Below are 14245 nucleotides of genomic sequence, written 5' to 3'. Positions count from 1 at the left end.
CACTGCCATGTGAAGATAACAAGTTACATTCATTTAAAGCTGAAGTCAAGTAGCAAATAAAGTTTTGTAATTTATATTTTATTGAGACATTGATTTATAAAATTTTATACAAGTAATAATAATACGAATTACAATAAACTTAATACTTACCGAAGTTTAAAATTACTTTATTTTACATGACAAAGATCTTATAAATTTTATATGATATCTATAGAAATAGTTACTTATTTTAAGAAGGTGTTATAAGATCTTTACGGTCTTGGTTTTTATAGCAACATATATAAGATCTTTACATAGGTTTATAAAGATCCTATATATTCCTACTTTATTTCACACGATATAAGATCTTTATGGCTTGGTCACTATAGCAACAGTTATAAGATCTCTATAGTGCTGGTCTGATTTTCATCTCAATAAACTTAAGACCATAGAATTCATCTTGGAACGGATAATAACTCGCCACGGAATCTTCGTACCATTCACATGGGGAGTACGGGCCGTTTAAATTGGCGTCACCACAGTTGCCACGGTACCACCATCCAGTAGTTCTGTGGGTATACATTTAATGCTTTCAAGTTACAAGTTACAAAGTGGTATTTTTCGATGAATATTTTGTTGTTTTGTGGGTATAAGTTTAACGTTGGAGGTGGTGAATGAATGGAACTTATTTATCCTCGCATGGCGGGGTAACGGCAGTCGTTATAACACGGGTGTTCGGTTCCATACACCTCGTGCCTGCTTACGAGTTACCACGTTTGTAACTTATTTATCCTCGCACGGCAACCACACTCGTTATAACACGGGTGTTCTGTTTCATACACCTTCTGCCCGCTTACAAGTTACCATGTATGTAACTCTATGTATGTAACTCTATGGATGATTGTTTTTAAATTTTGTATATGGCTGATACTTTATTAGACAACTCATAGATTGAATTAAAATTAAAAAACATCACACCCTTACCTGTGGGTTGCGCAATGAAGATGGAATTTATCATTATCTCTGTCCTTTGTTGAGAAATAAGCACCATTGTTTACAGATAACCCATCGCCTGTGTTATGGAAATTATGAATGGTTAAATTTGGCATAACTAATGTATATTCAGGGTAGGGGTAGATGGGACATTGTTTCATTGTATATTTCTCGTCCCATTTGGTAGTTAACAAAAAACATTTCAAGAATTATAAACAGCATCTTCAAGACTCCCATAGATCGTTGTTAATTGTTAAAAATCGATCAGGATATTTAAATACTATGTGCTAAATGTGTCCCAACTTACCCCATCAAACCATTTTAAAAATTTCATTTATCTCTTCCAATACAAAAGTGAAAATCAAATCATTACAATGAAGCGAAGGATATTAGAGCTCAAAAATTTACAATTGTAAGATATCTATGATATGATTATTATAAGATATCTATGTCAAACCTGCTGTTCCATTATAATCTTCAATTTGAAGTTTAAAAAGTGCTGACTCACCTCCCACTCGGAATGACCTGGCAAAATTGTAGAAAATATTTCATAGATATGGCAGTTAAAAAAGGTGTTATTTAACAAAGTTATATGTGTTGTAATTCGTAATCAGGCACAAGGTGTATGAAACAAAACACCTGTGTTATAAGGAATATTGTTGTCTCGCCATGCGAGAACAACATTGGTGCATATTTTCTCATTTCATTGGGAAGTAAACAAAGAACATACAAAGAATTATAAAACCACATTCACACGACTTCCATTGACCGTTGTTAATTGTTAAAATACGATTAGGATATTTGGATATTATGTGCTAAAGGTGTCCCATATTACCCCACAAAAATACCTTACCCATATGTAGCATATTTGTTGACATCATTACAATCTTTCATATCAATACGCAGCTCATAGTTTTGCTCACGGGTTAAGAGGTGCATGTTATGGAGACCTGGTGTATTTAAATTTTATAGAATGAGAACAAATAACTCGTAAGCGGACACGAGGTGTATGAAACAGAACACATGTGTTATAACAACTTTCGTTGCCCCGCCACTCAAGAATAAATCAGTTACATACATGGTAACTAGTAATCAGGCACGAGGTGTATGAAACAGCACACCTGTGTTATAACGACTTTCGTTTTCCAGCTATTGGACGATAAATAAGTTACATACGAGGTAATTCGTAAGTTGACATGAGGTGTATGAAACAGTTTCCCCGCCACGCAAGAATAAATTACATTCATTTATTTCAGATACAGTCACTTGGAAAAACATTACAGTATATTACATTAACTTACCAATCCAGAAATCTGATGACATTTCCCCAAACCCAAACTTATAATCTGCCCAGTTTCTGTAAAAGTCAACCAAGCCATCTTGTCTTCTTTGGATGACCTATTGAAGTTTAAGCAGGTGTAATCGCAGTGGTAACTTATGGGTTGTCTAAATTGTCAGCCATACAACAAAAAAAATGCACAAAGTGACATACATGTTAACTCATAATCACGAGGTGTATGAAACAGAACACCAGTGTTATAACGACTGTTGATGCCTCGTAATGAGAGGATAAATTAGTTATATACGTGGTAACTTAAGTTGCCGAAGCTATTGCAGTGTGTGGATAAGCATGCGTGACAAAATTTGAATTTAGATAACAATACTATTATGATGCCATAATAACTCACAATCCATCCACCATTGTCAGTTGTGAGGTCACAGTACACCTTCATTGTTTCTCCATTACTAAAGATCTTATATATTCCATTGTTTGTGTATCCAAGGTTCAAAATATCTTGGCAATTTTGTGGGGGGGTTATTTCTGGAAAAAGTTAGAAATCTTTTATTATTGAGTGTTTTTTTTCATGTTTTTAAGTGTGGCTGACAATTTAGACAACCCATTAGTGACCACTGAGTTAGAGCAACTACTGTTAAGTGTCTTGTACACATATGCCCACAATAGTAATCTTTTAGTTAAATGCTGGCATGTTACTAACTGTGCCGCGATGCTGGAAAAATGACAACGAAAGACGTTATGGTCCCATGGCATGCCTCACTGTAGGACCTCACCCGTATAGAATAGAATGTGCATATACAATGTTGGGGTAGTGGGCCAACTCTGACCTAAATCCCAGGTCCCATGGCATGCCTCACTGTAGGACCTCACCCGTATAGAATAGAATGTGTATATACAGTGTTGGGGTAATGGAACAACTCCGGTTAAATCCCAGGTCCCATGGCATGCCTCGCTGTAGGAACTCACCCATAAACAATAGAATCAACAAGACACACACATACATACCAGCATTATCACAAGTTCTGTTTTCCAGGAAGGCAATCCTGGCTTCAAGTTTTGCAATAAGTTTAATGCATTGACTGGTTGGTATACTTAATGCTGGGCCCACAAGAACAAGGAACAGAAGATATTTCAACGCCATCTGCATTTTGTGCTTTTCCTATTAAAATAGATACATGAATGAATGTAACTTATTTAAAGTGATGGGGCATGACAGTCGTTATAACACGCGTATTTTTTTTTCATACAAATTACTATTAAATTTAGATACCCTTCAAATACAACAGCGAATATCAAGTTAATTAAAACAACAAGACAAGTGGCAGCAACGAAATGTGCACCAAAAAAATAAACTTATTGGTATATATATAGCATACCTTCAAAAACACAAGGACAGTCCAATCGCTAGCTAACTGCAATATCTATAGTGAGCTTGCAGACGACTTTTATCTTATAAACGTGCTGCAATTAACTTTTAGCAAGCATGTGTGAGGTTAACACAAGTTTGGTCGGTAATAATTTACAGGGTAATAAACGTTTATTAGTTTGCTTTGTGGTAAAAGCAGTTAAAACACTTAGAAAGTAACCATGTACACGTAACTTGGGTTGAATGTAACTCATCTTATCCTCGCGTGACCGGAAAACGACAGTCGTTAAACATTTTCTGTTTTAAACACCTTGCGCAAGTTTAGAAGTTGCCATATATGTTACGTTACTGCGCTAAGCAACAGTGGTAAGCGCGCCTGCCTGTAACCCAGAGGTAACAGGTTCGAGGCTCACCGATGATACCATTCCGGTCGCATGTGTCTTTGGGCAAGACAATTTAGGGCAATTACTCCAACCCAGTAGTCACTAATGGGTTGTCTAAATTGTCAGCTATTAATAAAACACCAAAAAATAGTCTGTTTTATATACACTGTCTAACCTAATCAAAAATCCACACGTATTCTCAATTGCTTGTATTTTCTATTATAAACCAAACAATATTTCAGCACCTACCTTCCACAGTACACTGAAAAGTCATATTCACATGTTTTGTAACTGCTAGCAAAACGTAACACACAATTCTCAAAGAAGTAAAATGCAACGCAAATAAATAAAAGCATGGTAAGAATGGAAAGCGAATTACAAACACTCGTTATTTCAAGATTTAAATTTAAAAGTTGGGTCATAGTTAGATAACAAACTAATTAAAATGTTTCAACAATTACCGGTTTAGTTTTAGTAGGTGGGAGGAAATTATAAAAAGTTTCTATTTTTCGACATAAGGTCCAACAGTTAGGCACGCCAGAGAACCTGGGATTTAAGCCAGAGTTGCCATACTAAGATAAAAATTATAATATTAGCACAAAGAATAATAAGTATAAACACTCGCACACAAACACTACGTCTTTATTGGGCAGCCATGTATATTTTATATGGGTGAGGTCATACATTGAGGTATGCTGTTGTATCTAGGATTTAGTACAGAAATGGCCCATTACGGTGAAATAAGTTAGGGTATATAGACTTCTACGTTCGGGTTAAGTTCTATATCGGTGAGGTGCTAATAGTAGGCCAGGGGACCAGGGATTTAAGCCAGAGATGAAGCCTTTAGTGAGACACGTCATGGGACCTGGGGTTTAGGCCAGAGTTGGTCCATTACTACAACATTGTATATGCACATTCTATTCTATATGGGTGAGGTCCTACAGCGAGGCATGCCATGGGACCTGGAATTTAGACCAAAGTTGGTTCATTACCCCAACATTGTATATGCACATTCTATTCTTATATGGGTGAGGTCCTACAGTTAGGCATGCTATGAGATTTTGGCCAGAGTTGGCCCATTATTCGCAAAAAAGTACAAAGTACGGTTAGCTGGAACTTGCATTGCTTGCATTTGGAACACTAATTTGGGCAACCAATATCCCACAGTGTATAGAACGTTTAGTTGGAAGAACTGAGGTATGGGACCAAACAACATATGGGAGTGAACAGACTGCTCAACTATTTTTGCATAAGCATTGTTGGATTACGGTGCGGTTTCGTCTCGTATATAAATCTTCTGAATCTTTTACTGTCTCCGGTAGTTTGGTTCCTTTGGTTTCAGGTAACAACACTATAAGGAACCCTATGGCAAAAGGTAATGTTACTGTAATGGTAGAGGGTTTAATAGTGCTGGTGCAGGAATACACATACCTTATGTATTATTACACCATATGCGTTTCATGTATAATCAAACAGTAAAACTAGCAGTGAGCATTAAGTGTATGTCATATATGAATACACCATGTGTGTCTGGTGTATAGGAAGACACCAATGTCATAACTCGACAGTGAGCATGAGGTGTATGAATACACCATGTGTGTCTGGTGTATAGGAAGACACTCATTTTATAACTTGACAGTGAGCATGAGGTGTATGAATACACCATGTGTGTCTGGTGTATAGGAAGACACTCATGTTATAACTTGACAGTGAGCATGAGGTGTATGAATACTATGTGTGTCTGGTTTATAACAAGACACCAATGTCATAACTCGACAGTGAGCATGAGGTGTATGAATACTATGTGTGTCTGGTTTATAACAAGACACATAGTTATAACTCAACAGTGAGCTGTGAGCATGGGGTGTATGAATTCACCATGTGTGTCTGGTGTATAAGAAGACACACATGTTATAACCTGATAGTGAGCATGAGGTGTATGAATACACCATGTGTGTCTGGTGTATAAGAAAACACTCATGTTATAACTCAACATGTATGAACACATACACATGTATTAGACCAAACTATGTACCTGCTACCAGAGCAATAGTTCCAAAGGTAAGATATGGAAGAGTTGTGTTTATTTGTCCCAGCATTAATATTAACAATGAGGTAAGGCCACCAATCCTAGCAAAGCCACTGCATATGCCGACTCCATTCCCCCTGAGGATAAATATAGTTATATTTTATAATAAGTAAATAAACGAATGAGTGTAATTTACTTTATCCTCCTGTGGCTAGAAAACAATAGACGTTAAACAGAAGTGTTGCTTCATGAACCTCGTGCCAGCTTAGGAGTTACCATGAATAGAATTAGTTTTATTTGATTTAGGCAAAAGAATAAGTACCGGACTAAGGTTAGATTCACAAAATTTAATACAGCTCCCAATTCTTATGAATAAAATAAATTCCTGTGAATTAAGTTAACACCTTAATAGTTACCTGAGAGGGGTGGGGTATAGTTCCACAGTGTAAAGATAGATTGTACTGAATATAGCAGTTGCACAAAACTTTCCAATGAGATATAATGTTGTATCCACAGCTTGGTAACCTAAAGTGTGTGTTATAATTAATAGTGTATACGGTACCAAGTACCTTTCATTTATTTAACTTTAAACATCCTCAGTGTTAGATGAGACAAGTTTCTAGCTGGTCTTTATATAACACTCACTCTTGAGTCATCTAACACTGAGGATGGTGCAGTTTCAGTTAATCAACTTTAACCATCCTCAGTGTTAGATGAGATAAAGAGTGAGTGTTACAAGTACCAAGCTGGTCTTTATATACAATTAGTTACCCAAAATGACCCAACAAACAAAAAACAATTACCTTCCGGCACTAACACCATTGCAACTAGTGCTACACCACATACAGTGTTTCCCAAACAAACTGTTGGCCTTCTTCCCCATAACTTGATGAGCAACACTGCTCCAAAGTTGGCGGGAATCTCAACAAGGCCGGACAGGAAGAAATTTAGAAACGGGTCGCCTGGAAATATGACATTTTTTGTGCTTACTGTTGAGTTATAACAAGCTTGTCTTTTTATACATTAAATACACGTGTCCTTTGCCAAGACACCAAATAATATTAAGTGACACCAGTGGTAAATCGTAAGTGGACACGAGGTGTAGGAAACAGAACACCCATGTTATAAGACGGCGTCTTGTCAAGCAAGGTTAAAAAGGTAACATACATCGAAATTAAGCTGGCACTAAGTTTATGAAACGGATTGTGTTATAAATAACAACAAAAGATAAATAAGTTACATTCATTCATACCTGCTAATGAACTTGTGTTAAGAGTAAGACCATAATATATACAAGTGACCGCGAACCAGTTGTAAAAGAAAATAAACGATATTTTTCTTAAGACAGGATTCCTGAATATTGTTACAGTGTTGCCAGATTCGTTTCCTTCAACAATAACTTCACCAGAATCGTTGTAGGGAACACTGGGGCTGGATTTCTAAAATTGGGATCAAATTTATAAGAAAGTTGATTAAATGAAACTGCACCATTCTCAGTGTTATACACAAGCAAACACATAACTCCTACCTTTAATATAGGAGTTGTATTTTTCTCTAAAACTTTCAAGACATTTTTCAAAATATGATCATCTTTTTTTGTGAGTTGGCGGAAAACATTCAATCCTTCGTGTGATCGCTTCTTGGACACTAGCCAACGGGGCGACTCAGCAGAAACACTATAACATGATGTGTGATGTCATAATATATTGATTAAGAGTATGGTATAATACATTGTACATAGGCCTGCCCTTTTTATGTTTTTTTGGACAAAATTTGGGGTGACATTGTTAAATATCGTATATGCACATTCTATTCCATATGGGGGAGGTCCTACAACGTGACATGCCTTGGGACCTTGGATTTAGGCCAGAGTTTGCCTATTACCCCAAAACCTAGGATGCTACCTGACCAGTTGAAAAATATACTATTAAATAATTAAAAATAAATATTAAATAATATCAAACAGAACATACCATAGGTATATAACAAGTAAAAGTGCAAGGGGAACAGCAATGATATAATTAAGGAACACCCATCTTCTTTCTAAATATCCAAACAAAGCAAAAAACATGAAACCGAATGAAAATGTGGCGTGGATCGCTTGCCCGAATAAAACACGATATTTCTCCACCATGATTTCCATCGCTGTAAATAGGAGGTAAGGTTAATTTATATTGAATATTATGGTATTAATATGATACAGTGAGGTGGGGTAAGATGGGACACAAGGTTTATGAATTGACCTAACAGACAAGAATAAAAGGTTATGTTCGTTCAAAGGGTAATAATGTTTATAAATACAGTCCGTTATTAGTTTAGTTAGTTAAGCCTAAGGTCATTAAATGCAAATTTCTGTGGATATGAGCATACTATTTATATATATGAAGTTAGTTAAGACAAACTGCAGTTTGCAAGCAATTACATAAGAAACAATCACCCACAAAGTCACATACGTGGTAACTTGTAAGCTGGCACGAAATGTATGAAACAGAACACCTGTGTTATAACAAATTCCGTTGCCCCGTCACGAAAGGATAAATAAGTTTTATATGTAGTAACTTATAGGTGGCCACGAGATGTATAAAGCAAAACATCCGTGTTATAACGACTTCCGTTGCCCCGTCATGAGAGGATAAACAGTTTATTGACTGTCGTTGCCCGGACAGAGAGGAGGACGTTCATTCATTTAATCACCCAACCATTAATTAAACACAATTAAACTTTAACTTACCATAAACGTATCCAGACACACACAAGCCAATGGAAGCGAGACCAACCACCATTCTCACTACTGAGAATAACCAATAATCTTTAACTATCGAACTCAATATAGCAGATACTAGCAATGCTAACAAACATATAATGAAGAGAGGTCGCCTGCCAAACCTGGAAAAAAAATTTTAATAAACGAATGTAACAGAAGGTATTAAACAGATATCTAACAGAAGTTATGATAAAAGTTTAGGAAAACAAATGAATTTAAAATGAATGTATTAAAAAGATCTGTTAAGACCACTACTATTCTTATATGGATTTATACGTGCCACACTGTAGGACCTAACCCATATAGAATAAAACGTGCATATACAATGTTGGGGTAATGGGCCAACTCTGGCCTAAACCTCAAGTCCCATGGCATGCTTCACTGTAGGACCTCACCCATATAGCATAGAACGTGCATATACAATGTTGGGGTAATGGGCCAACTCTGGCCTAAATCTCATGATTCCGTTAAGCACCAATCTGGAGGGCCCATATCAAACTTTTTATTTGCCAATTTGACACTTTATAAATAAGACAATATGTATATCTACTTCTACATACATAACCTACATATTATATAGGTTACCTGTCTGAGCAAATCCCAACCACTAATGCACCAATCAGCACCCCAAACATCAATAACATCTGAGACACATTAGTTTTCCATGTGTTACTGCACACAAGGTTAAAGTCAGATATTATCGTCGATTGAAATACAGATTGATCGTAACTCCACGCTTCGCATGGTTCGATATGACCACTTGGTGGGAGAGGAGAGCTACTCGACCAAGATGAGCAACTCATGTTAAGCAGATACTCGTTGGTGAACCTGGGTATGAATCATCGATTGAATGAATGAAACTTAGTTTTCCTCGCAAGGAGAGGTAACGACAGTTGTTTTGGTGTTTTGTTTCATACACTTCATGCTCACTGTTTAGTTATAACATAGGTGTCTTCTTATACGCCAGACACACATGGTGTATTCATACACCCCATGCTCACTGTTAAGTTATAACATAGGTGTCTTTTTATACACCAGACAAACATGGTGTATTCATACATCTCATGCTCACTGTCGAGTTATAACATAGGTGTCTTCTTATACACCAGACACACATGGTGTATTCATACACCTCATGCTCACTCTTGAGTTATAACATGGGTGTCTCCTTAATGTTCTTATACACCAGACACATATAGTGTATTCATACACCTCATGCTTACTGTTGAGTTAGTGTATTCAAACACCTCATGCTTACTGTTGAGTTACAACATGGGTGTCTTCTAATACACCTATATCTAACAACTTGATCTAATAAAGCATATCTACCTGGTGCATTTCGAAGTTTTATTCTTCACCACTGGACTGCTCTTCATGGTTTCCGTTTCTGTCCAGTTGATATGACATTTCTATTAAATAACAAAGTTGAAGTTTGTGCAGTGGCTTAGTGGAAATGTGGTTGTATAGTAACCAAAGGACTTAGTTTTGATGCTGATAGAGACAGCAGACAGATATATATTTCCTTCAAATGAAACATACTTGGGCAGGGTAGCCTATTTTTTAAGTTCAGCCCAAGTTTGCCCATTTAAATAAAAAGTAAATAAAATAAAACCACAGTACCTCTGATACCAAGTCCATGGTCCCAGAATCCACTATGCATTGATGGTCCATCTTGGCAGCAAGAAACACCACGCCACCAATATGCATTGCCCCAAACATAATCACAATATACATTGTAACGAATATGGCAATCGATCGCGCGTTAAAACACCCAGTTTTCTCCAAAATTTCATCGAAATTGTTTTCAAATATGAGAATTTCATTTTCAGTAAAAACAGCAGAAGTTTTGTTTTTTTTACCCATTTTAATTAGCAATTAATTAACTAAAATTAACAATTAACAACTGTAAACGAAAAATAAGATTATAAAAACATGTAAACTGTAGAAATGGTAATATAATTAGACCTATAGCTCCTATCACTTATAAAAACGTCAGTAACTAAAAATGACGTATCTAAAAAATGAAACTGGTTTTATGCGTGATTATTTTACCTCAAATCCTGATTAATTTGAAATGTTTGTTTCTTAAGCTTCTAGGAACGAACATAGCGGCGCACCTGTCAACAAACGTGCTCGAGATCATGTGTGTTGGTGTAAATATAAAGTTACATGCCTTATCGGACTTTGCCCGACCGCGGCGGACTTTAAACTTAAAGCTTGAAGCATGACTCAAAAATTGCCGCCGGCAAAATTCAGCGAAACGGCGAAACTTTCGTAGCGCGGCCGGAACTAAACCGCTACCAACTTTTGTGTCGTAACAAACTATATACACCGCAAGGACAAGGTCCAAAGTCCCAAAGTCTGCGCCAATCATGAAAATTGTGGGCGTGCATAGTACACGCCTACTTTCCAAGAAAAAACATGGTTTACGTGGGCTAAAAGCAATAAAAGTCATTTTTGGTGTGCTGTCAGAGTTAATTATTTGTTTACGCTTTGCTTTGTTGTATATGGTATAATAAACGTTGTTTTTATAAATTATGAATTTCAGTCAGATTTAAATGCGGATTTTAATAGACGGGTTTCAAAGATAGTGCAGTTAGTACTAAAACACATGTAAATACTACATAAATACTTATAGCGGGTAAAAAATTAGCACAAAGAGGAAAAATTAACTTTCAAAAATGAAAACCGCTAATGATAATTTGAAAACGTGACGTAATAATTACGAGAAATCGATTTCTATAGTTTTAAACCAAAGTATGCTTTTTTGCATAGTGATGACTCTGATTGAATTTATTACATTAGGAGATCATAAATGGAAGTTATGGTTATGATTTTTGCTAATAATTAAGTAAAAACCTAAAATATTTGAACTAAAACTTACACAAGCCCGCACCCAACTTAACGTTATCCGACTTCGTAACGATCGGTTGACAACTCGGTTTATGAAACGAACAAACGACGAGTGGCATCAAGCTACAGATAACCTTCCGTGGGAACAAACGACTATAGGAGAACTCGTCCCAAACAGAGCAAATAGGAGGGCTGTTGTAGCATAAAACACAATAACAGAAAAGGGTGTTTTACACTGAAAAGTGGCGTTAGTTCGACAAACTAGCGGACTTGCTTAAAATTCAACATGTGTCGCTCAATCATAAACATAGTTGTCACCAGATTAAAACATAAATATAGGCATAGTCGTTAATATAAAAGTAAATGTTGCACTTTAAAAATAAAAGATAACACACAGACTTTCAGTTTACTACAGTTTCTAAGATGCAGACAATTTTCATAATACACCATTTCTTATAAAAAGCTGTTTGCGACATGATTACATTTAAAACTAATCATTCTACAGTAGCTACACTGTCTTGAGAATAGTAGACTTACAACTATCCTCTTGACATTTGCAGCTGTTTAAATAATTAAGGTCCATTGAGGTCATTAGCAGCTATTGCAAACAAAATTGTACACAGTACAACTGTCCAATGGCATCATGCTTTTAAGCATTAGTAAAACCTTGGGTTACATTGATAAAAGCAGTTACACCCATAGTTGTCAAACATAAAGAACCTCATTAATTAATGTGGTGAATGCAATATACTTTGGGTCTGTCTGTTTGTATAGACACCTAACAGCAGGGTAAAATCTGAGGTTACATTGTTAAAATACAGTTACACTCATAGTTGTCAAACATAAGGAACCTCATTAATTAATGTGGTGAATGCAATATACTTTGGGTCTGTCTGTTTGTATAGACACCTAACAGCCGGGTAAAATCTGGGGTGACATTGATAAAAGCAGTTACACCCATAGTTGTCAAACATAAAGAACCTCATTAATTAATGTGGTGAATGCAATATACTTTGGCTCTGCTTGTTTGTATAGACACCTAACAGCAGGGTAAAATCTGAGGTTACATTGTTAAAATACAGTTACACTCATAGTTGTCAAACATAAGGAACCTCATTGATTAATGTGGTGAATGCAATATACTTTGGGTCTGCTTGTTTGTGTAGACACCTAACAGCAGGGTTAAAGTTATCTCAGGCATAAATATATTGCAATACCAGAAATGTTCACCAAAATTTTAAGGATCAAAATGAACACTACCAGCTCATTTTAACCTCAAATAAATTGTATGTACATTTGTTTATATCAACAGTAGTATTATTAGAATACATCTAAAATGGCCTTGGATCCACCACCCCAAGTCAAAGTAATCCGTTCAACCCATAAAAGACTTAGAGATGAGTTTTCTGAATGCAAAGATTTTTCCAAAGTATGGAAAAAACATTGTAGCGACAACCAGGGTTTGAAGGAATATTCTGAAGCCATGTATGAGCTCGCTACAGATGTATGGGGGACCAAATGTGATGGAAAGGACAGGACAACTTGGTGTAAAGACACTGTGAAAGAATATTTCCATAAAGGAAAGTTAGAAGAAATTTTAGAGAAGGATAAACGAAGACAAGAATACTATGAACAAAATAAAGATAACTTCTTCATCAAAAACCCAAACGAAAGTACCAAAACTGCGTCATTCGTGCCTAAAATTAATGAAAAAATTCCAACACAAAATGCCCAAACTGCATCAAATCTTCGAAAAATTGATGAAAAAGTTCGTCTTCTTGATGTAGGATCATGTTATAATCCGTTCCATGAAATTGAAGACTTTGAAACAACAGCAGTTGACATTACACCAGCTAATAAACAAGTTTATCAATGTGACTTTTTAACAGTAGACATTTCTGCTGAAAATCAATCAAATGGCCCGGATTTTGATGTAGAAAATGCAAGGAAAGTAACAGCTTTACCAAAAAATCATTTTAATGTTGTAGTGTTTTCGCTTTTACTTTCATACATTCCATGTCCACATGCAAGATTTCAAATGTGTGAAAAAGCCCACAAGGTTTTAACTACAAATGGTCTTCTACTGATCATAACTCCAGATTCAAGCCACCAAAATAAACACGCATCGAACATGAAAAAATGGAAAGCAGAAATCGAAGATATTGGTTTTTGTCGAGTAAAATATGAAAAAGACAAGCACTTACACCTCATAGCATTCCGGAAAATTCCATCAAACTTTATAATTGATAAGAGATCTGGACAAAATACAAAGCTTGAAAAACTGCTGAATATCCCACAGGATTTTAATAACACAGTAGACAATACATGTTTGTAAACATAATATATTCTTTGTATATACATCAGTGGTTCAGCAATTGTTTTACTCATACTTTTTTACCTAATAAACTGACCTTATACCACTTGACCCTTATATATTTAAATAACTATAGTGCAGGTCACAAAACTCGCGAGTTTGTTCTATTTACTTATCTGTTTCACTTTTTGTGGACTTTAAACCTACAGTTAATTCTATAGATTCATTTGCTATTAATTTCTTTGATTATTAAACCTAAATAGGTCG

The 14245-nt window shown here is 35.8% G+C and overlaps 3 protein-coding genes across 4 annotated transcripts; 1 reads left to right on the top strand and 2 right to left on the bottom strand.

Annotated features, from left to right (window-relative positions):
* Positions 1 to 62: 62 nt before the first annotated feature.
* On the bottom strand, positions 63 to 3825 carry LOC149735112 (ryncolin-4-like). The gene is made up of 8 exons (XM_089879838.1): positions 3646 to 3825; positions 3275 to 3428; positions 2661 to 2794; positions 2274 to 2370; positions 1826 to 1922; positions 1430 to 1497; positions 964 to 1051; positions 63 to 548 (listed from the first exon to the last, which is right to left on the bottom strand). Exons 2-8 carry the CDS (start codon positions 3414 to 3416, stop codon positions 386 to 388), a joined length of 789 nt encoding a protein of 262 aa, XP_089735964.1. The 5' UTR covers positions 3417 to 3428; positions 3646 to 3825; the 3' UTR covers positions 63 to 385.
* A 387-nt stretch (positions 3826 to 4212) lies between these two features.
* Positions 4213 to 11834, bottom strand: LOC149735111 (organic cation transporter protein-like). Of its 2 annotated transcripts, XM_089879774.1 has the most exons (13): positions 11696 to 11834; positions 10864 to 10928; positions 10432 to 10714; positions 10141 to 10220; positions 9397 to 9639; positions 8779 to 8933; positions 8021 to 8192; positions 7576 to 7723; positions 7300 to 7486; positions 6851 to 7009; positions 6464 to 6572; positions 6054 to 6184; positions 4213 to 5381 (listed from the first exon to the last, which is right to left on the bottom strand). In XM_089879774.1, the coding sequence occupies exons 3-13, from the start codon at positions 10672 to 10674 to the stop codon at positions 5254 to 5256; spliced, it is 1755 nt and encodes a 584-aa protein (XP_089735900.1). In that variant the 5' UTR covers positions 10675 to 10714; positions 10864 to 10928; positions 11696 to 11834; the 3' UTR covers positions 4213 to 5253. The 2 variants fall into 2 exon arrangements, with proteins under 2 accessions (XP_089735900.1, XP_089735901.1); XM_089879775.1 differs by lacking the exon at positions 11696 to 11834 and having other exon boundaries at positions 10864 to 11393.
* A 705-nt stretch (positions 11835 to 12539) lies between these two features.
* LOC149735110 (S-adenosylmethionine sensor upstream of mTORC1-like) lies at positions 12540 to 14084 on the top strand. The gene has a single exon (XM_089879825.1). It carries the CDS (start codon positions 13001 to 13003, stop codon positions 13997 to 13999), a length of 999 nt encoding a protein of 332 aa, XP_089735951.1. The 5' UTR covers positions 12540 to 13000; the 3' UTR covers positions 14000 to 14084.
* Positions 14085 to 14245: the final 161 nt, after the last annotated feature.

This window comes from Ciona robusta, chromosome 6 (assembly GCF_009617815.1).
Source record: "Ciona robusta chromosome 6, ASM961781v2".
Lineage (NCBI taxonomy): Eukaryota > Metazoa > Chordata > Ascidiacea > Phlebobranchia > Cionidae > Ciona > Ciona robusta.
This window is presented reverse-complemented; position numbering and strand designations above follow the sequence as displayed.